Source organism: Lemur catta, chromosome 4 (genome assembly GCF_020740605.2).
Source record: "Lemur catta isolate mLemCat1 chromosome 4, mLemCat1.pri, whole genome shotgun sequence".
Lineage (NCBI taxonomy): Eukaryota > Metazoa > Chordata > Mammalia > Primates > Lemuridae > Lemur > Lemur catta.
The window spans coordinates 26,636,437-26,660,817 of record NC_059131.1 but is presented as its reverse complement, the minus strand read 5'-3'; the positions used below and the strand labels follow the sequence as shown (position 1 = coordinate 26,660,817).

The following is a 24,381-nucleotide window of genomic DNA, read 5'->3' as shown; positions in this document are numbered from 1 at the left end:
AGACATAGCGGGGGGGGGGGTTACAAGTTTATTCGGAAAGCTTTAGTACATCACTCATGGCAACCATGGAGAAAAAGGTGGTTTTATGTTCACAATTTTTCAGCATTATGACTTTACTGTGATCTAAAAATGCTTTCTAATCCACAGGCGAAAATTACCATTGAAGAGAAAGTGATGAATAATGGCAAAGGACGGGGCCTGTACATCACGGCTGGTCGACAGCAACTACACAGTAAACCCTCCATTCATTCTGGGGAAAAGATGCTTGTTTGTAGGGCCAAAATGTGGCACAACTACAGGGCACACCATTCATTCTTTATTATGAATAAATACCATGTAAATTCCATGTGGAACACAATGTGGACGGTGCTTCCTACACACGGTGCTGCATACTTCTTTGCTATAGTATAGCAGGTCCTTGAATAACACTGCTTTGTTCAACATCATTTTGTTGTAACATGGATGAGGGGGAGAAAACATCAATTCCTGCCAAGGGCCACTGTCTGTGGGGAGTTACCCATTCTCCCCACATCTGCATGGGTTTTCTTCAGGTACTCCAGTCCCCTCTCACATTCCAAAGGTGTGCTTGTCAGGTGAACTGGCATGTCTAAATGGCCCCAGTGAGTGAGAGTGGGTGTGGGTGCACCCTGAGATGGGATGGCCTCCTGGCTGGGATTGGCTTGCACCCTGAACTGCTGGGATAGGCTCTGGCCACCTTTGACCCTGAACTGGAAAAAGCAGGTTGGAGAATGAATGAATGAATGAATGAATACAAACTATTGCATAATAAAAATTTGTAAAAAAAAAAAAATACTATAATGATACAGATGCATGACAGTAACTGACGAGGAATAAAAGCATGCAGGGACCCACCATACTTCTTAGTGTGTTTGAACTGCATGGTGGGAAGGTGTAAGATGCTCCTTACAAGTTTTTCTTTGCAAATATTTATTCCTTGATTTAGTCCACCACCACTACGACCACAGTCACTCAATTCACCAAAAATTGGATACAGAATTATTTCATTTGTTTTATTAATCTTTCTTAAATGTATGTATAGCTCACATTTATTTCAATGTTTAATATTACAGGGGCTTGGGGTCTTTATTTGGAAGTTTGGCGATTTTTTTTTTCCATAAAAATATTCTGTCTAGTTTATATCAATTAGCCTATGGTGAAATTGGTTTCACTATACGTTATACGTTATTTCACTTAAAGTCATAGTTTACAAGAACCTACTGATGATGTTAAGTGAGGACTTAAACTGAATTTCACACTCTTGGATACTGGCAATTACTACCAACCTGTTATCAGTTAAGGATGACCAGGAAGTTCCTAACACTATTAAAGAAAGAAATACAACACTGCATATAGTGGTTCCAATCGTGACCCTGACAGGTATAAGCTTAAAATTACAATGCAATGAAAATAAGGAGCCTGCCTCCCTGTATTTGATGCTGTAACCTTCTTGGAGTGCTTGATTCAGGCACGTATTTCTTGAAAAATTTTCTCCTTGCTACTATTAATTTTACATGTCTGCATCAGTTTCTATATAAAAGCAGTGTTAATTCTTAGAATTAAAGAATGTTAAAGCTGGAAGAGAAATTACAAATCTGGTCAAATCCACTTGATTTAAAGATGTGGACACTAAGATGCCAAAAGACTGACGGCATTTAATTCACACAGATGGCATTTAATCCAGAGTTCATATAGTAAACTGAAGTGTTTTATGTCCATTAGGTAGAAACAAACATTTTGGTTAAAAAGTCATGTTATTAATAGCTTATATCAATAAAATCATTTAAAAATGATTTCAGTTTTAATTTTTGTTGTTATTGTACTTTCTTAAACATTTTCTGCCATATTTCTTTTCCTTATTCTAAATATGTCTTTGAGGAACTGAGTCGGGAATAATTTGAACTCTCTGGATGAGATGTCCTTGATGCATTCCTTCGCTTAGCAGTTTTACAAGAATGCTATGTGTTGCAGGTCAAAATAGCAAAGCTACAATATGTTCAAACAGATGAATCCTTTGTCATATACTTGCCACACATTTTTGAAGGACATGTTTCCACAGGGCTTTGATTTCCCTCCTAATGCGCTTACCAACGTACCACCAATATGAGTCAAGGGTAAGGAACCTTTGTATTTTTGTTGTATCCCTATAGTGCTTAGCAAATAGCAGGCACAAAAGAAATGCTAGATGAATGAAGGAAGGAATGAATGAGCAAACAACAAATCAATGAAGAGAGGAGAAATATCTATGTGGTGCATCTTGAAGCCAATGAAAGCTAGGTTTCATCCATAAGAGAAAATTTAGGTATAAATGGTTAAAAGGTTCTGATGGGATGCAGGAAAAACAACGTAAAGGAGAATTTTAGACAAAATAAATACTCATCAAGTAGCTACAATGGGGAAAAAAATACTACATAGTCTTTGACTACAAGGAACTTTCTTTTTTTCTAAAACCAAGAAGGAGGAAGAGAATATTAGAGGGTTAAAATTAAAAAGTAAAAGGAAAGTTGTTGGTGTAACTGTCCTTAGAGGACAGGAAGAATGTGTGAGCACGAAGGAAGGGATGATGGGGGCTTTCCTGTGGGTCAGCTTGGGCTGACTCAGAAAAAGACGCTATAAAACGGCTACGGTGCAGAGTAAACAATGACCACATGTCAGGCAATGAAGCTAGTTCTGTATTCATTCACTTAGTTAGTCCTCAAAATAACCCATGAGTTAGGTACTATTATCTGCCCTTTCCAGATGAGGACACACAGGCCCAGAGAAATAAAACAACTTGTCCTTGTCACTCAGATGCAGGGCAGTCTGATGCCACAGTCCAAGAGGAGACCTGCATACAATCACAAGAATCTGACCACCCAGGGTCTGGCAATTTGGTTTGCTCTAACTCACCTCCCAAAGGTGAGGCTTCCAAAGTTGTCAAATAATTAGGATTGTCAATAGGAGTCGGGGAGATGAGAGTAGAATGCTACATGCTTAAGGCTTCTGTATGATACAGACAAACTGACAAATTCCAATTAGTGTTTAACTATATTTTTAGGTGTAGGATGGCAGTGAGCAAGATGACAAGACTAACTCGGGTCAAGAAACTCAGTGTGATGAGATGGACACATGATCAGAATGGCAAGATCTCAGATGACAACGAGTTCAAAGGCACCCCCGAGCCTGAAGGTTGCCTGCTCAGTCACCCAGCCAGGATCTGCTGAGCACCCAGCATGGCCCCGGGAGGTGGGCAGTCATTCCCTACTCTGGTGTGGGCACAAGCCTGGGTTCTTCTGAAGGACCAAACCTTTATCTCAAAAGGATTTACTTCTCTAAGTTATAGCATTTGACTCACAATGGTGCTATGCCATTAGTGTTTCAGCTACAGATTTTTTTCCTTAGAGCAGGTCTTGTATTTTATTCATTTTTGTCACCTTAATACCTAGTATAGTACCTAAAACTTGGCAAGTACTTTTTTAATATTAGGTGACGAAAGAAAGGAGGGAAGAGGAAAGGAAGACTAGGTATATCTACAAATAGATAAAATTTGCAAATAATGAATGGCTAATAAGGAGTTAGATATAAAAACAATCATTGACATAAATATGTCTACTATACACATTTCTTCGTAAGTGTGAATGAAATGGAGATGCACGCGGGTAGTATACAGCAATGTTCCTTTAAAAAAGCCAACTTATTTAAAAATGTTTAAAAAATATGACACTCACTTAAAGATAGAGTAGATGAGGATCTTCCTAGTAGTTTCAGTTTTCAAAATCCCAGTAAATATATTTTGACTCACTTCAATGACAGTTAAGAGAAATTGCTTCTTTGACCTTAAGTATGAAAGGATCTTTGTGAGGTGATCAGAGTCTTATATAAGCATGACAAGGTGGCCAAAATTTCATAAGAGCAAAACCCAAGTGAAGGTGGTAGATGAGGTGATTGGGCACAATAAAATCTGTATTTTTAGACTTTTTAAAAGTTTAGAAAAAATTGAGGTATGATCCCATGTTCAGAAAGAATGTGTAGCTCAAGAGGCATTAGAAAGACTGAATTATAAATTCTTCAAAAACATCATTACCAATTTATCTTGCTGTTAAAAAAACAAAGTTGGCTATTTGAGTAAACAAATGTGTGCTGCCAAGGCAACTCTCTAGTGAACTTGGCTTTCCAAAGGGAGGTATAAAAGGCAGATCAGTGTGCAAAACAGACTGACCCTTCCCTGAACAGAAGCAAGGGTAAGAGGGCAGGACAGCCCCAGATGGGTGGAGGCTTATAGGAAATTTAAAGATACCAATAATCACAAGCACAATAACAGTTTTATGAATTCTGTTTTTATTAGGTTATTAAGTATGAAATGTCCAGTTTCCTTAAGTACTAAGTTTGACAGCTGATATCTCTGACATTTCACTTTGACACTTCTTGTTTTATTTTTATTGTGAAGGTATGTTTTCGGTCTTTCATATGCACACTTTGGCTTGTATTATCTTCCAAATTTTTTTTAGAGCAATTATGAAACCATGAAGAAGTAAAAAATTCGTGTTATTTTTTAATATGAGTTCCATCATGGAACCAATGCAGCACAGACAGCTCCAAATATCAATAAGTGTTTGGGAAGGATGTGGCTAATAAACGCATAGTACGTCGATGGTTTGAGAAGTTCCGTTCTGGTGATCTTAATCTTAAAAATGAGCCATGTGGGTGACCTGAGACCAAGGTGGATAATGACGAGCTGAAAGCTGTAGTGGAAGTGAATCCATCTTAACCTACATGAATTAGCAGCAAGGTTTAACGTTACTGTTCCAACAATATTGAACCATCTGAAGCAAATTGGGAAGGTAAAGAAGCTGGATAGGTGGGTTCTGCATGAATTAAACTTGCATCAGAAGAGAAATCATCTCGAAGCTGCCTTTCTTTGCTGTCACAACATAAAGGTGAACCTTTTCTATACTATATTGTTACATGTGATGAAAAATGGATTCTTTCTGACAACTGCGAGCATTCGGCGCAATGGTTGGATAAAGATGAAATGCTGAAACACAGTCCAAAACCGAATATTCATCAAAAAAAGCTAATGGTATCTGTTTGGTGGTCCAGCGCTGGTATTATCCACTACAGCTTCACGAAACCTGGGCAATTGATTACAGAGGATGTCTACTGCAACCAACTGGACAACATCATAAGGATGCTTGCGACTAAGCAGCCGAGATTGGTCAACAGAGACAGGCCAATTGTCTTACAAAACAATGTTCAACCACATGTTACACAAATAATGCTGCTCAAATTACAGAGGCTGGACTTGGAAACTCTCTGTCATCCACTGTATTCACAAGACCTTGCACCAACTGACTACCACTTCTTCCCGGCTTTTTGCAAGGAAAAATATTTAATTCTTAACAAGCTATGAAAAACACCTTTTGTGATTTCATTGCCACTTGCTCTCCAGGCTTCCTTGCTGCTGGCATAAACAAGCTACCATTAAGATGGCAAAACTGTGTTGATGGTTTAGGTACATACTTTCATTGACTGTACCGCTTCTTGTTTGAGATATAATAAACACCACTTTTGATTCGAAATCGGACATTTCATATTTAATGACTGAACAGCACTAGCTCCACTGTGCAGATAGCGTGAGGGTAAATGTAAGTGAGAAAACAGAATTACTTAACTCCTATTTTGTATCTTCTTTGTTAAAACATTTTTACAAAATTAAGTGATAAATTATTAAGGTTATGAAGACTGGAAAGCCTGAGATTAACTGATAAATCAGAAAGTGAGCATCTATCTATATGAAGACCAAGTCTCTGAGTCCAGAGGCCCACAGAAAACCTGCTTATTATAGAGCCACTGTCTATGTTTGGGAGAGATCAAAAAGAATGAAAGAGATTTCAGGAAACAGGCCAAATGTCAATGCAAAAGGGACAAAAGATTCTAAAAAACTACACAAATTGACATTCACAACTGAAAATTCTTCATAAAGAATTGTTAAACATATGCTTTACAACAGGGAAAAAGAACATTGACAACTAGGAGCTAGCATAGGCCCCACTAATTTCAGTTTATTTTTAAAATACAGCAAAAGAGTGCTATAATATAATGTATTTTGATTTCAGACAAGATATAGACCTTGTGGAGATGGAGCTGATGTGTTGTTAGCTAAATAACTTCACTTAAGGAAGGAAGATTATGTTCAATGTCATTTTGCAGGAAGGTCTTCCGTACTACAAATCTGTACTTGGTTCTGTAGTTTGATTTAATTCAATGCTTTAGATGAGGACGTGTACGTTGTGCTTATTTAATATAAGCTGGGAGGCATAAAGTATAAGATCACATTACCAGATTCAAAAGTATCCCAAGTAGTTAGAAAATGGTTCAAAACCATTAGGATAATTTCTTATTAAATTAGGCCCTGCATTTATATCATTAAAAAATCATATTACCATAAACTGTACACTTAAAAATGATAAAGATGATAAATTATACATGTGTATTTTGCCTCAATAAAAAATAAATTAAAAGAAAAACGTTCAAATACAGAACAGATGAGAACCACCTAACAACAGGTGACATAAAAAAGCACCTAGTATTTCCAGCTACTTACGCTCTCAGTATTAGCCAGTGATGTGCAATTCAATAAGCAAATGGAAACTTAGGCTACATAACAGCACTGCACAGACCAGACCAAATTCTGGAGCATTTTGTTTGTTTTGAGGCCACACTTTATGTAAGGACAATGACATCATGTTTGTTAGAAGGTGGAAAAGACCAAGAAAATTGTAGAAATCACGTCACCTGATGAACGGCCAAGGGGACTGGGGATGTTTATTCTGGTAGAAGAATTAGGGGAATTCAAAATAGTTTTAAATATGGAGGGTGTATTTTTTTTTTTTCCTGGAAGAAATGCAATATACTCTATCTAGTTTCAGAGGTCATGGCCTGGAGATATGATTGGAATCTACATGGAGGCAGAGCTGGGGTCAACAAAGTGAAGCATATTCTACGGATTATGGCTGCCATACGCGGAATGTGACACCGTATGTGTGAGTGACCTCCTTGTCACAGGATGACCCTGGTGAGGGTGCTGGGTGGCCAGAAGGATGCACTCCAGAGCTGCTCGGGGTTGCACTCCTGGTGCAACTGGATAGTAAAGAGCATCTGAATACAATGAAACAAAGATGAAAACCACAATAAAGCAGCAGCTCTTTCCCCCCAAACTACTATGTATTTGTTTATGTAAATGTAACTTTTTCCCCCTTTCTTTCAGGTTGTCAAGGGAAATGTCTGAACAGGAGTGAAAAAGATATTCAATCACATAATATGCTTTGACAACATCATATTAGGCCTTAGGGAAAAAGAAAGTCTTCTGTCTACTCACTGTTTTTGCACTGACAAGTTTGACAACCATTGTGACCAAGTTTGAAACCATAAATGCAGTCCTTCTCCGTCAGAGTGCAGTTTGATAACTCCCCACATGCAGGTGGATCAATTGTGATGTAGGTTGGTTCTAATAATAAAGGAAAAAAAGGAATCAATGAAACATATGATTACCTCTCAGATGCTAGTCAATCTTTGAAATCCCACACCGCAGTAAGTTAAGAAAATCTAATCAATAATTTTCATCAAATCCTAAACTTTTATATTCTAGTAATGTCCTTAAACCCCTGAAACAGAAATATTTTTATTCAGATTTTTAAAAACATGAATGCTCTACTTTGTGCTTGAGCCATGTACGCATGTTTTGGTACCCTCACACAATTCTTCTCTGATGGTCACCACTACTGAAAGGAGACGAGAGAGGTTATAACGAACTCCATTTAAACGAACTGTTCTATTTCTGCCTGATGTTTTCGGAGTTTACTTCTTACAATAATCAGGACACAGCTGCCAACTGCCAATTATCTCACTCCCCATTCTGCAATACTCTTGAAATCTGCTCACGTTTCTTCTTGCAATTAATAAATCAGTTTTTGAGACCAGTTTAAGACACCTGGATTTCTTTTATCTTTTATGTGACACTCCCTTACTTATGAGAGATGATATGACAGATAACAGTGGCTAGGAGAGCTTACCCTCAGGGCCCAGAGGCTTGTGGGAGTGGTAGAGGGAGATGCAAGCATTCAGAAGGAAGAGCGGGCAGCCAGGCTGGGAAGGGAGGCACAAAAGAATCCAGAACCAGAGTGACACTTTACTTTCCCTGCCACGGTGATGAAGAATTGCTCTGGGTAATCACTGTAACTACACACACTCAGATCAGTGTATTATGTGTTTAGGGAATGTTTACAGTGCCATGCATAAATGTTTCCCCGCACTCCAATGAGGTGGGTGCTGTCATTTTGCCCATTTGACAGACAAGGAAATCTAGCTTGCTAACTTGCCCATGGTTACAGCATAAGGGGTGGACCCAAGATGCAAACCCAAGCAGCCTGACTCCATAGTCATACTCTTAGCTTCTGGGAAACGTGAAGCCTGCTGTGATGGTACCTGTCTTACAGCCCACCAATGAGACAGAGTTTATATAATGACAGTTGTGGGAACAGTGTTGCCAAAGGGAATAGAGACACTGACATATTTTTGTAGCATCTTTTCAACCAAAAGATACTATGAACTTCTTCCAAGTAAGCTGTTTCTCATAATATCTTTGGGAAGGAGACTAAGTACAGAATGTCTCTACCTACATTTTTACAGATGGAAAATATGAAGTGCAGAGGGGGGAACTGGCTTATCTAAGTTTACATAGCAACCCAGTAGCAGGCTGGGAATAGAACAGAACAGAGGTGCCTGACCTCCTGTCCAACACTCTATCCATTAGTCCACACTGTCTTCTCAAGTTTCATCTCCTGTTACCATGGAACAGAGACCAAAATAAGTGTTTTAGCTGTCACTGCTCAGATCAAGAGTTCTAAATTTTTATCCATCTGCTAAAAGGGTACAATGACTCAACTCTTTACAGGTAGCAGGCAATGACAACTTATTAAAGAGATGCTTTGATCAGCATTCTCCCAGTTAAAATACGCATGAAGTGACTACAGCACACATTCTCTATTTTCATTACAACATGCAGTTTGAAGAACATCTTCCTGAAATTTTTATATAAACTTTCCACTGCTATAAAATTTCTAATTTCCTTCAATGACTAAAGTATTCTTTTTGTCAGATAACTATAAACATCAAAAAGTAGTTAAAGTTTAGGCAAGTTTTAAGATGAATTAGATATGGTATTGCCACTTTCCTATATTCTCTTAAGATTTACCGTAAACATCTTCAGTTTCAAACCTATTAAGTTTTTCTTTTATCATTACTCTTATTGGTCACCCAAAATAATGATTCTATTCCAGTCTTCAGTCACAAGACTGCCAATGTTTTGTCAAAATTATTCTAACCACAAATATAAGACAAAGAGAGCAGCAGACATCAGTAAACCCCACCAACAGGTTATCGTAGTGAGGAGAGAATTCGATGTTCTAGAGCATTAAGACCAAGGATTAGGGATGGATTCTGAACTCCACATGCACCGCTTTAGTGGGGGACTTATGGGTAAAGAAACTTCTTGAGTGTATCTACACAGACCAAAACCATGCACTCTCTGCTGACATTTAAGACGTGAAGTTTATGAGAAGCTTTTGCTTTCAGAAAGTATATCATGGAAAAAAATACATTTAAGTAGATTAAACTGACACTGAAAAATGCATAATAATCATAGGGTGGTATGGAATTTTACTTTCAGTGAATTTCAGGGATTTGTTAAGAGAATGTATTGTCCAACTTTTACAAAGATGATCTTCTACCTCTAAATGACATTTTTTCTCAATAGTGATATATATGCTATTTTTTGGTATTATTAAGATTAATGTATGGGATTAGGGTTGTGTGGCTAGAAAGTAAACGAAAAAAAAAAAATGGACTGGGTTGTCTGACGATCACAACTACAACACTGACTTCTGCAGTCCCGTATCTTGTCCAAATGGCTTTGTCAGCTAGGTATACAGTCACAGATGTACACCTAGAACGTATTTCTCTAGGAGAGGAAATATGTTCCATATGTCTCCTAAAACATTCAGTGTAACAGCTTTTTTACTTGAACAAATGAAAAAAATGCACAAATGAAAGGGCTGTTCAGTATGTGCTGGTCCTACAGTGCGCATGTTAAATATTTTAGGTAAAACAAGTCCTACAGATGTCATCCAGACCAATGTGGTAATGTGCAAGAAACAAAAAACTATTTTGCGTCTCCACAATTAATATTTTCTCATCCGTGTCCTACATTAGATGGAAGAAATTGAGAAGTATATACATTTCAAATTTTGACACCCTCGATAATTAATATTGAAACATAGATACTGAACAAAATCATTTATTCCTAAAAATTGTCAATTTACTCTGGAACTATTCAATTTCCCTTCAACAGATTAAGCTGAATATAATAATATTCACTGTGATATATATTAGATACAGATAGAAGGCTAATTTTTTTTAAAAGGGCATTTTGACACTTGGCATTTCATTACATTTAAATACATATCATTTTCCTGCTTAGATACAAACTGGAACAAATTTTAAAAGCCTTTTGGGGGTGGTGATGCATGTTTCTTAAATCTTTACTGCTGTTATCCTATGTCATTGGAGTAACTGTTGATTTGTAATAGACACATTTGCAGGCAACTGGTTGTCTCCTAACATTTTATTTACAGTCATACATTACATTCTGTTGCCTTTCATCATTCTCCCAACATTTTAGTGCTTGGTTTCCTACCATGTGAGGCCATATCTAAAGTAGTTAGATTCCTGTGAGAACAATATTACAACAAGAATATGCTCTATAAATATATAAATGATCTATATATGATCTAGCAAAAAAAATCTGATATTATCTTTAAACATATCTGAGAGTTTGCTTTCAGTCCAAGGTATTAATACGTATCTCAGAACTGGTCCTATTACTGTCAGGGCAATTTTTTGGAAAAAAAGTATCATGAGACAACTGAAATTCAATTTCTTATTCTAAATAACTCCAAAGACAGACACGTTTGACACTATCCTGAATTAAAGCATTTTAAATCAATATTACATTTATAGTCCTTAAATAATAATGGCCAAGAGCTGGTTAGATTTTTTAACATAGTTTTTGTCCAGGAAGTTCTTGGTGGGAGAAGAGGTGATTTTAAAGAATCTAGAATCATGGTATCACAGTATGATTGTTTCTCAGCCAAATAAAGAAACTTGAGGAAGTGTTAATGAAATATGTGAAATGAGCATTCTGCTCGTCTAAAAAGTTAGAGAATCCTGAAATTTGTTCATCAGGAATTGTTACTATCCCATACTTTAATCTATCTAAGAGTGCTTTGACTACTTGGAATGTAGAAAATATCTGACGGGTCTTGGCCTGAAGACCAGAAGATTCTCACTTCAATCCTACATTTGTGTGCTCCTATATTACACTGGGTATGACACTGAAATCTTATATGCCAGAGAGGACATGCCTTTCCAGAAGGATGATGGTGAGCCCCTGCCCTTGGGGAATTTGGTGAACACAGGTCCTGCTAAGACTTCTGGAGGCTCTGATGCATCACTGTACATGATACCTGTTGCTTGGAGCAAAGACAATTGTCTCCCTTTACACTGGCTGGGTAGAGATGTGTCAGCAGGCCTCTTTCAAAGGAGAGAAATAGTCTTGGATCTCTTCATTTAGGAGAATGAGGAAATACTTGCATAAAGGTGGGGTTTTGGTGAGGGGAAATTCAATGAAGTACTGCTTACAGGATCACCCTGAAATTCCATCTCATCTTGTATTGAATCAGCTGAGGAATCAAAGAAATACCTTAATGTCCTCCAAAGGAAGAAGGCTTGAAACAGCAGGAATTCATTGTCTTTGGCTACAACTATTTCTAAAGGGAACCCTGGAACAGCTTCTTTGTGGAGAAGAATTCTAGAAATAGTTTCTGAGCCTAGAAGCAATAAAGAACAAAAATGGGTATTTGTTATGTCTACATCCAGTTTGCTGTTTCCTACTCTACATCTGAGTGGGAATTACTGTTCTCAACCTGTTGTCTTCTTGAAGGATTTTTAGAGACTCTCCAAGGATCTTACACTGTTCAGAAGAGCTATTTTTACAGAAACCCTTGGGACTGTGTCAGGAGTGCAGATATTAAGCCACCAATTCTTATCCCAAGTCTAGAGAAAACATTCTGGAAGAAAATCTCTTGTAACAATGAAATAACATAAATAAAACACATATTGGTTCTTTATCTTATGTGTATTTAAAATTTAGGGATATTTCTTTCATATTCTAGGAAGCCCAACAAATGCCTTATCAATTAAAATATTTCAAGAAAGATGTTAATATTTTTTAAAAATCAGAGAGCCTCAAACACTAAATTTCTGAAGCTACAACACCAGTATTTTATATTGATCTTCAAGTATTTTCTATGAGCAATTTTATCTACTCAGTGGGGAAATTAAGGCACTGTGATGCTAATTTGGTCAAGAATATAAAGTTAAAATGAAAATCATGATTCTAACTCCAACGCCATGCTAGTAGACCATAAAAAATAACATATACTTGATTATTTAGGTATTATAAATGTGTTAAACAAACCTAAGCTCTTTACTTTCTTGCTTTTTGTTATTTTATTTTGTGAAAAATTCTCCAAAAAGCAGCAAGGGAAGTAAGAAGTTGAAACCCAAACCCAACCTCTTAAGAAGTTGATTTAAAGATTTCTTTTTTAATCAGTCTTATCATCATATTATATAGTCCAGTGACCCTAGGAGAACAATGAGCAAAGAATATGTTCTGACCCTCAGTTATTTTAAAATGTGTAACAATTATGTTTGTTTGCTTCTGAAATGATGTAATCACTGGGTTTTATATTTCAAGTGTATGTAGCTTAAATGAAAATGTTAATAGATGCTTTTAACTTGGTGTCCAATATACCTTACTCCACTGAACTTCTGGTTTTGAATTAATCCACACAAGGTTCTTATTACCTTGATTACTATGAGCTGGTTATCGCTCATAAATAACACTAATTATCTCCATTGAGAAATGTGTGAAACACTCTTTCTGATTAGCAACCACGGGAGGGCTGACAGCCAACTGGTGGCTCTTGAGTATGGGTGGGCGATTCTGGAAAGGCACAACTGTGGAAGGCGTACAGAACCATTCCTCTTGGGGAGCACAGCCTCTGTCGGGGGGGGGGGGGGGGCGGGGCGGTGGTAATAAACTCTGGTTCCAGACTGCGACTGCCACTTAGGAGTCCTGCTGCACCGTGTCGTGCTCTGACACAGTGGCGGGTCTGGAGGGCCTGGCTGTGGACAGCAGCTGTCTGCCAGCACCCTACGCATCCATATTCACAGCCCCCGCCCCCACACTAAGAAAAGTCTTTCTGGAAAAGGCTCAGTATAGGAAAATTTCTAAAAAAGTACTTTTTAAAGGCAGATACATTCTTACATTTCTTTTGTAAGTTAAAAAAATTTCAAGTAGAAGTAATAAAATAAATGAAGCTACTAATTCTCATCTCTCATATTTCTCTTATTACTTCCTCTTTGGGGCTTTAATAATGCTTTGCATATTTTACATAGCTTTTCTCTATAAATTCCCAAGCCTGCTTATTTGATTGCGAGAGGCAAAAATGAATAATTACGTTCTCTTTTCAAACTTAATTCAGGCACTCTTTCTTAGTTTTTTTTCTGGGCTGGACTTGGTTAAGCCATGTGAATAACCAAGGAGTGGGAAAATTCTAAAGCTTCACTCACTTTATATGGCAGCTCAATGGCTAAATATACCAGGTTTCCTACAGCCCCACCAGTTCATGGTAGCCTGTCCAGGGCCATAAAACTGGAGATAAGGCTGGCCAAGACAGAACCAAAGGAGATAGCTTATCTGTTTTACTCTATCTTCATATGTCATTCTCTTACCATAGTTGCTTTTCAAATGTGACCCATAACTAGTCAGAACACCATTCAAATAAATCACCAAACTGTCAACATAATTGCAGCCTGGGAAGAGAAGTACAGTGAAGATGAAATTTTTCCCAAATGAAGTTAGAGGGAAAACTCTATTAATGTAGACAATAAGGAAAAAAACAAAACAAAACGAAGCAAAACAAAAAACCACCAAGGATACAAAAATTCCCTAATCTGGAAGTGGGAATTTCCATTGGGTATGAATGTGTACTTAAGAAAGTCTCATTAAGTCATGGAAAAAAATCTCCTACAGTTGGAGTTTTCAAATTCTTTCAGCCACTACACATTTAGTTATCCTTTTTTCCTTTGTATATATTTCTCATAACAACACCTACATCCTTGTAATTTCTGAAGTACTTATCTCAGAGCAGTTTCTTATTTTAGAATGAATGGTGTGAAAATGTTCCCAAGATTTGTATTATTTTGTGATCAGACAGAGAAGCAACCATATATTTACTTTAGACCTATTTATTAACTTTGTATGCTTTTTCTAAGGAATCTTGGCTGTTGGATATATTTTTCTTCTTTTACCAATCTCATATTTAATAGGAAAAGATGGTAGTATGATTGTGAGATTATTATTAAAAGGCCACAAAAGAAAAATTAAAAAAAATTTTATATAGAGTATCTTTTTCCAAGAATTCAGCTTGAGACAGCTCACAAAATTATCACTGGATTCCAAGAATAATCTAGACCATTTACACTCGTCTTATATTTTATTATTCTTCTTCTTATTGCTAATTTTCATAGGGACTACATCTTGGTAGCCTTTAACTGGAAAAAAATGCGCCATACTCATATGTATGTTCGTGTGTATATCCATTTTAACAGTTATGTTCAATTTGGGGGGTGGGTCAAATGATCAGAGTTCTAGTAATCTCAACCCAACTTTCTGGGAAATAACTGAGAACCAGGGAGGAAGGGCCCACCATGTTAGGGACAGTACTTCATTCACTGTTAACCTCAGTACCTAGCATAGTATTTGACGTATAATATTGCTCAATGAATGAACAAGGAGGAAAAAGGACATCTAAGCACCTAAAGTCAGGACATGTTGTCCCTGAAGCTCTAATTTCCTAACTTTTGGCTGAATCTCTAATTTCCTAACTTTTAGAGGACTCGGCAGTCACTGCGGCCATCCGTTGCATACAGTAGGCACTGAATTAATGAGTAGCACTGAAGCAGCAAGCCAAATCTGAAGGCTGCTGTAAGCTTGACAGACCTATAATAGTGAAAACTGAGTGAAAATCTCCAAAATCCAAGCAGTCCCAAATGAGATACTCAAGGATGACACTTAGTATTCTGAAATGGGTGAAAATCTGATCTACATTTTCAGCTTAAGAAGGCACAAAAGTACACAAAGCATCACAGGAGGCCTCCCATCAAATTCCTTAACATAAAATCTGACATCCCAAATCCCAATTATCTGGAGAATTCACTTTTGGAACTATCCCATTCCTTGATGATGCCAAATGAAAAAGTGTTATTATAATAGTGCTGAAAATAGCTGGGCACTCATTCAACTCAGGAACTCATCTTCTACTGGATGAAGTATGGGTACTTTTGCTGACTGCTCAGCAAATTTGCCGCCTGATTAATCAAAGACTGGCAAGGCTCAGAGGGAGACGAGGAAGAGGCCAGACTGGAATGCACAAGTGCTGGTGATGGTATCCCAGTGCCTAACAGACTGAGGGAGGCTGAGCAGCCCATTTACTTTACTCAGTGGGGACTTCAGTGCCAATGGTCTGGGACCAGGGCCTGGAGTTTGGCTGGACGTGACCGAGGCTGGGCAGAAGTCAAGCCTGAGAAAACAGGGAGAGCAGGTCAGGGCTCTTGGACTGAGCTGTGTCCCTAGGTGGGGGGAAGCAGGAATGAACAAATGGGAGCAGGAAACAGCTTTCCCAGAGGTCAAACAACAAGGTCAAAATTCTAGGCAGAGGCTCACTCAGGGAAAGACGCCAGGATCAAAGGCGAGGCCACTGAAGTCAGAATAACAGTAACTGGGTCTCAACAACGAGGATGGAGCCAGGAGCAAGAATGGCTTTTGAATCTAAGCCACGATGACCAAGCACTTTCATATTCACTGTCTGATTTCCCCGCATCTTCTCTCTCCTCACGATGGGGGGTCTACAGGGAAGCAGGGCCAAGGTCAGGGATTTGGAGCCAGAAAACTGAGCTCGAGTCCCTGCTCTCTCATTATCTAACATGTGATGATGGATCTCTCCAGGCTTCTAGAAAACGGGAATACTCATTATTTCTACCTCACAACATTCCTATAAGATTCAAATAAGACTGTAAAAGGGAGAAAGAGAGACTATTCTATGAACTCTAGGGGTTACATGAATACTACTTGTTACGATAACTATTGACGTAATGATGCTCCTGCCTGCTCAGAGGGTCTCAGATTGAGCCTTTTCACAGGCCTCAAAAGCTCAGCTGGTAAATGGTATGACAGTTGGTTCGGCACTCTGAACCCTGTCCATTGTAACTTAAGCATCGTTTTCCATCTCCACTGATAACATGAAAAGCATCTGAGATGTGGGTGGTTTGAGCTGCCTTTTCATATGGTCTGGTAAGCTTTGGAGCATGTTAGTGACCAGCCAGTGGCGCCTTTCACATTTGCTGAGTAGCAGTCTGACATCATTGTTGCACATTTTGACTATCTCTATGGTGTCTCCAAGAGAACAGAAATCTTTTAGTAATCAGCTTATCCAACCTGAGTTGAAACAATGATTCTGTGTGCCTGGCTGTCCCTGTTCTTCCTCTCTCATGATGGGGGCTTTGCTGGATCTTTAGGGACAAGGGCAAACTCATCACAGTATCATTTATACGTATGACTTTGATATAATACAGAAGACCCATCTCTAAAAACCATCTTTGATCAGGAAATCTTAGTCTTAGTCAGTCAGTGATCTCAAACTTATGTTAACAAGAAGAGGAAGTTCAACCAGTACTTTCATAGCAACAATATTGGGGGTATTTCATGCAAGCAATAATGTTCTCAATATCTCTGTTACAGGACTGTGGAGCACTCCCTATGCAATTCATCTGGCATAAAATCTCCATGCAATCTTTTGAAAACTTGATTCCCAAAAAGGATGAGAGATTTATGGTTTTGAAAAGATCTGAGCTTGTTGATCCTTCTCAGTACCCAAGTTATGAGACTATCCCAAACTGACAGCTTATTATCTCTGAACATATTTTAGCTTCTCTAACAAAGACAAACTTCCTGGATTGTTTTAAAAGTGAGCTGATATGCAGGGCAGTAGCTGTCCAATGAAGGTGAAGAAGAACACGGTTTCCTGCCTTCCTACTGATAGTCAAACTAAGGCAGCCTCGACCACAGTGCAAGGCACAAGCACAGGCAACTGGTAGGCACTGACTACAGAAACGAGCATATAAGTATACCTCCTGTGATTCTAAAATAGAGCCAAAGCAGCCTCAAATTATATCATGAATGCAGACTTTTTTATAGTAAGGAAATGGGGGCCTAGGCAAATTTTAAGTAAAAAAGAACAAGCTGTAGCCAGAGAGGTCAGCACACAGACTGCAGGCTGTGAGGTCTGGTTGAGGAGGTGGCTTATAAGCCCAACCCTCCACTGGCTCCAGCAGCCAATGTGAATGCTACATGCCTCTCAGGGTCCACAGGACCAAGTGTTTGGCCTCAGAATTTTCTAGAGGAATCTTAGTTGTGTTTCACTATGTTACTGCAAAATATGCAAGAGATGTTCTTTAATGGACATTTCTAATCCTTTAGTCTGTCCTAGTATTTTATAATAATATTTCAGCAGATATTTTATACATTTGTGTGACATTTTATCTTCAGTAATCAGATACAGCACAGAAAATAGTTCTTATGGGGTCTTTAACATTGATTCACTGGATTTGTTCACTATCTTCAATGCTAATCCTCATGTACTAAATGTGAAATCATTTTGTTCTTATAAGATATACTTAAGACTATACCATGAAACAGTTAAAAATGGTATAATCAGAAGTAGAACTAGAAAACTGAAATATTAAAAATAAATTACACAGGGATCACCTATTTTCAAAGAGTTATTTCTATATGCAAATTATTTTAGTATAATTTATTTGGAAATATGTTTGCATGGAGCACCTGCAATTTCACAAAAATGTTGTAATATATGACCACTTTAATATATGCCTCTAGTCCCTAGAAATCATAAAAATACTATGCAGTAGGTGAATTAATTTTTTTTTTTAAAAACACACCAGAAGTTATACTTACAAGTAAGTGTTATTGATAAAAGTACTCACTTTGGGAGGCTATATTCTTATGCTGAAATGCTGTTCATGTTAAAATTCTATTTGAAACTTCTCTTCATAGTTGCTTTCAAAGCAAATTACTATGTCATAGAAGACAAAGTGCCTTTATTTTACTGTCACTTTTTGCTTCCTCTGAACAGTTTTATCCAGCTAGATCATGTACCTTTTTTTTTTTTTTAACCAGACTTAGATGTGAATGACTTTGGCTATTTCCTACAGTCTGATAAACCTTCAAAGTCAGGGGTTTACAAAACTAAGGATATTCAATAGTATGTGCTGCAAGCTCTCAAATCAGTTTCAAAAGAAGTACTGAAAATATTCTGAATGATTGTATTCCTGAAATACACAAACAGCTTTCCCATATAACTATTTTGAAAGGAAAAACACTGCACTTGACTATGTAAGTCTTGGTATGTTTTTTAAAAATGATTTCATTATCTAGCTGGACCTTGTATTGGTGGGAATAAACAAACATGCTTCGTATGAAAAATACAATCAGGTGCTTTATATACAGGAGTGTTGAGAGCAATCCATTCCTTAGAACTGAGGCACATGGTAGAAGGAAATGAAGATGAGGACTTTAAAATAAGATGGCCTAATGTAGCCATATGTAGGTAAGAAAGACCATCTCTTGAAAGTCGGACAGTGTGATTACTAGTTAAAATGTTAAATTCTATTGGGTTGACAAAAGCTAAAAGGAAACCAATTCTGCTACTTATCAGTGGTTGTACCATAAAGAAGATGGAATCTTTCTTTTTAAAGTCTGTAAGCCTTCTCTGAAGGGCATGTCTCTTAATAACCTTCATTAACTTCTGTTCGGTTGCCTAAGAGTTGTCTCTTATCCAAAAAAAGTTTAACACAGTCTCAAAAGAGATTGTGTTTATTTAAGCTTGTTGGAAAAACATTCCTATCATTTCAAGAATGACTAAATATTTTTCATTCACATAGTTAGCATTCCAGACTATGTTTTCCTGCCTCTGTTGATTAGATGAAAATTAGCAGGCTCAAGTCTGATCTATTAGATGCAGTTATTATTGTAGTAGGAAAACTATGAGATTCTCAGCAATAATGCCCTTTTAGGTATGGGCAGCAGACAGCAGGGGAAATGAAGAGTAACTTACCCCCTCGAATGCCACTTCAATAGGGACATACCTAACAGCTGGGACTGCTGAACTCCATAAACTCAGATGCAGAGGATTTTCTAATCATGTATTTCAGAACCAGCTTGGAACAATTCTGAATACTTAAGGCATTGATCAGGTTGATCATCTAGGAAATTAAGAGTGTAAGGCCACCCTTCATTTTTATTAGTAAACCTTTGGTCAGTCTTACCCCAAATCAAGTACAAAGTACAAGGCATTACTGACACAAGCAAAGACATATTAGACTTGGAGAATTAGCAGCAGAACCTCTAGCTAAAAGCAAGAACAACCATTTCTTCTTGACTGAACTACTTCGACAACATTTATTTTTCACACCTGTTTAACTATTAATGTAAGTGGTAGATCTAATAAGTTAAAAAAAAACCACTCATAGGGAATGCACATACTATATTTCTGCATAGCTATACAAATCATAAAATTTTGTAAGTGATACTTTAAGGTCAGATAGGAATGTCTTTTACACCCATTTCATCTATATTCTAATGCTATTTTAAATATCTAAAGACATTTTAAATGATCAGAGAAAAATCAAAATACTATAAAATTCATCATTAAGAAATTTTTGATGCTTAGGTTAAAGAACTAGGTTAACAGATAGTCATCTGCTATGCATTTGTTACCCAACATATGACCTTATTTGGATAAGCAAAAACCAGACTGATACTTTAATTTCCATTTATGGAACTAGTTTCCAGGACATTTAGAGTTAAAGGATAAAACAGCATGCCTAACAGTCTTTAAAATATTACGAATATTTTATTATTCTTGGCTTACTAATAATAGCATTGTATATGGCACTGAAGTAATACCACCCATAAACTGAGTTTTGATCCCTGTTATGTACCAGAATGTTAATGACATGTGACCCTGTGGCATCTTTGACTTCACTGCCTTTCTGGGGTCAGCCAAACTATGTTTGACTCCTTGCCACAAAAGCAGTAGCTTAATCATTTGAGATACTGTTCAGTGAGGAAGCATTATGGGCAGGGCTGGAAACATTTTTTCTTGTTTCAAAGCATTCCCACCCAGATATGTGCCTGGTACAGACTTTTCTGGCAGCCCACTGGAAATCTCATCTGAAGGGCAGCTGGATTCAAACTGTATCCTCGGCATTCAGGGAGAGAACATAGTGCTTCTAGAAAATTAGGACTGATGATGGGGAAGGCAGTAGATCTGACAGCTCCAGCCCGTTAGAGGAGCACAGCATGCAATATTGGGTGAGCTGATGCTGAGGTGTTGCTTACGGAATCCACATAGGTCAAGACATGCCTCATGGCCAGTCTTCAGCACTGTCCCAAGTAGGACCAGGATTCCCCAAGTAAGGGATCCAAGAAAGCCAGGTCACAGGAATGAAGACAGTTGATTTTTTGGTTCCATCACATTCTGTCCTAGATCCAGAATTGGAAAGAATCCATGCACGATGAATCTCTTACTCCTCTACCTTAACAGTTAAGTCCAGATTAGCAGAATTACTAGGCCTGCCTGAAACTTAGCTCAGTAACTGATTAATAGTTCTGCAAATAAAACTGTTTTAACTTTTTATTATGGAAAACACTTTAAAAGTACTGAAGTAGAATAATATAATGGACCTCCCATATACCCATCACCCAGCTTTGACAATCTACAAATAACTCTTGGACATCTTGTCTGAGATAGAAAATGGATTTTGCTTTGGTTTCAGGGAAATAGAAATAGTGGAAAGGAAACTACACATTTGCCCAACCATAAGTATGACATTGATTTACTGGCAACCTGAGTATAATTTTCAATGCTACCTTTTAAAATGTTACCTAAGTTGTTCCTAGTTCTTGAAAAGTGATACTCCGGCGTTGGCTCTAAAATCCCGAAGGTCATCAAAATCATCAACTCCTCTCTGCAGGAGACTCTGCACATAGCAAGGCCTGAAGAACACTAAGGTCACACTGGTCACATGGGCAGGGTTCAGCCATGGGCCGAGATGAGACAGTAGATCAGGTCTGACATCAAGACTTCAAAGTCATGTTCAAGTTCTTATCTCTCGCATCAGGTATCACAGTTAAGTTGGCCACACACCTGTCCACATCTCTTGAATTTTTCTTGTTGAGTAATCACAGGCATGTCATATATATCTCCTAGCCAAAATTTCCCTCCCCAACACCTTATTTTACCTTTAATTATGAAACTAACAGATTTTTAATGGCAATGGTACCCTGTCCTTAGGGTTCCTCTGACATTAAGAATCAGCTCAGGTAGCATTTATGCTTGATATTATTGGGTAAAAAAATTAGCACGTTATTCTCAATACTTAATTATGATGTAAAAAAATTCTTGCCTGCATCAGTAACTGAAATAACAATGCAGGGGCAGCTATGCACATGCAAGGCGTGTCTTAATAAGAATACACTGAATGTGACAGTGAGCATTGGCCTGGGAGGGTCTGGGGAAGCCCCACTGAAGCTCTGTGATTCTAGACTTCAGGGACTGAACTGGGAGAGAAGCACAGAACACACACCAGGCTTGCCAGGCCCCCTGTGGCTGCCACTGGGATGGCACCGAGAACTGAATGGTCATTAGAAGGGCACGTGACCAATCTGCAGCTGATCGGTCCAACTCACCCAAGGATACATGGGCTGGTTGCAAGCCAAACACAGTTCCATAACACTCTTATTTCTGTTCTCAAAATGTGTTTTCAACTATAAGCATCCTAACATTATTCTTTCTTCAATTGATGGATCAGGGTCCAAATGGCCATCAGCTATTTAGGCTCTGGTTACGGTAACCCTGTATCAGGGTCTGCTGTCTTACTCAACTAAGGAGGAGATCTGCAAGAAGGGTCTGGCTGGGGCTTCCTGCTCTATTCTTTCCCTCCTTCACTCACTCATTTTTATTCATTAAAAACCTCTGACCATCTACTTACATGCCAGATGCCGTTTTAGGGATTCAAAAGAATATGGTAAATCCCTTCTTCGTGGGGACATAGCCTCTTTCAGGGACACAGTGCACTGTTTATCTCAGAGGCAGCATCCGTGCAGTCCAGAGTCTGAGCTCTGGGGACACACTGTGCCCACACTGCCACTTACAAGCTCAGTGATCTTGGGCCAGTTATATGACCTCTCAACTTATATGACCTCTGCAATGGTAAAGTGGGATGACAGTACCCACACCGGAGGGATGTTGTGAGGATCAAAAAAGCTGATGCTCTTAAAGTATTCAGGCCTGGCACATAGAATGTAAGAAATGTCAGCCACTGTCATTAAGGGTTACAAATAAGGTGGTGTAAATGGTGCCAGATGTGGATAAAGACCTCATTCTGCTGCCCTCTTCCTTTTTTGTTTTCAGTTTTAAGGAGATAAGGCCACATCTTCTATGTGTACGCTTACATTGCAAACTTCATATGTTATTCCATGCATTTCCACCATACCTCTTTGCAAGGGTCAGAAAATAAAGAGACTGATGAAGAAGAGATGTAGAGAAAGCCGGCAAGGCAGAGTATGCACATGTATTTATCAGTTACAGACTCACAGACCGGAATGGCTTATCTGTATACCTGAATTGGGTGTTGACAATAACTGGCTAAGACATCATCATGAGAGTACTTAAGTGCCAATTTAACAGGCACTTAGGTACTTGTGCATCAAGTTAGCTGTCAAGCAACAGCCCAGTCTTAAAGGGCTTCTAGGTTCACGTCCCCAGTCCTCAGGGAGTAACCAAGCACGTCATGCTGTCACTTGGAAGGTATGTATCTTCAATAACAACAGCCACAACAAGGTTCTTCCTCCCTGTAGATCCTAACACACCTTATTTGGTTATGCAGTGATTTATTTAGAAAGACTCTAAAACCACAATCCTTGTGTGGGGTCCTTTCATTTAATTTCAGACTCTGACTATGTACCTGGAGACTACAGCTAACAGGGAAAGGGCCAACACTGGTTATGCAATTGTGCACAGAGGAATTTATTGTGTGTATAAACTGCATAAATACCAGTGTTTCTGTTTTTCTCTAAATAATTCTGGCTGACTGCTTAGTTATTGCACATTAACACCTTGCTTTTTTTCTTCTTTCATATAATCCTTTTGCTATTCTGAAATCATTGAAATTACATTAAAGCATGCTACTGAATGACTGCTAAGAAAAATACTTTCAAATGATTCCAAAGACTTTCTTGGGCCCTACACACTAAGCAACAAGATCCATTCACCTTGTATATTTTGTAAGTTTATTATTTTAATAACAAAGAACATTTTAGTATCATTATCTTAAGCTATGAACTGTTTTTTGATCCCATATTAAAAGACTTTCTGTCTTCCTGTTACATCTTAAAATGAGAGCATTACTGGAGAGCAAATACAATCTTCTGTGACACTCACTACTCAACTAAGTTAGAAACAAAAATAAGAAACACAAATTAGCTCTCTGAGAACTAGAAAACAGAATCTTCTGAAAGGTTCAATGAAGACAGACACGTGCTGGATCATGAAATAGAGAGGAAAGGAGGCCAGCAGAATTGTACATCTGCAACGACAGAGATGCTGAATTCCACTGAGGTCTCGGAGAGGGCTGCCCAGACACAAGGTTCAACAAACGAGCTCAGGGATGAGTCTCAAAAGGCATCTTTCCTGTGAGGTCCTCAGATTGGACGAAGAGGGTAGGCTAGCAATCACATCCGAAACACCTGGAGCAGTTTTCAGGTTGCAAATGATTTCCTCCCCTGCCACCCTACTCTGGTCTCTCCCCAACACAGAACCCAAGGCAGGGATGAGCAGAGATGAGAAAGGGTGCTAGACACAGGGGCATGAGCCAGCTGAGAGCAGAGCAGGGAGCAAGCAAGACGTGGCTGAATCTGACAGATGTGAGGGGCAATTACCTAAATCTCCCTAAAGCTTAACTTCTTCACCTCCAGAAGGGGATCCTAAGGCCGCCTGCACAGCGTTGTCGTGAGGGTAAATGTTAAGCATGTGTCCCACAGCACCTCAGTAGGGAATTCCTTTT

The 24,381-nt window shown here is 38.3% G+C and overlaps 1 protein-coding gene across 4 annotated transcripts in view; it reads right to left on the bottom strand.

Annotated features, from left to right (window-relative positions):
• Nucleotides 1-24,381, bottom strand: part of CRIM1 (cysteine rich transmembrane BMP regulator 1) — a 188,463-nt gene that overhangs the window by 40,431 nt on the left and 123,651 nt on the right. For all 4 annotated transcript variants that reach the window (XM_045549370.1, XM_045549372.1, XM_045549373.1 and 1 more), the window contains one exon: nt 7,376-7,504. In XM_045549370.1, the coding sequence (XP_045405326.1) occupies nt 7,376-7,504 (129 nt within the window). The remainder of the gene's footprint in view (nt 1-7,375; nt 7,505-24,381) is intronic.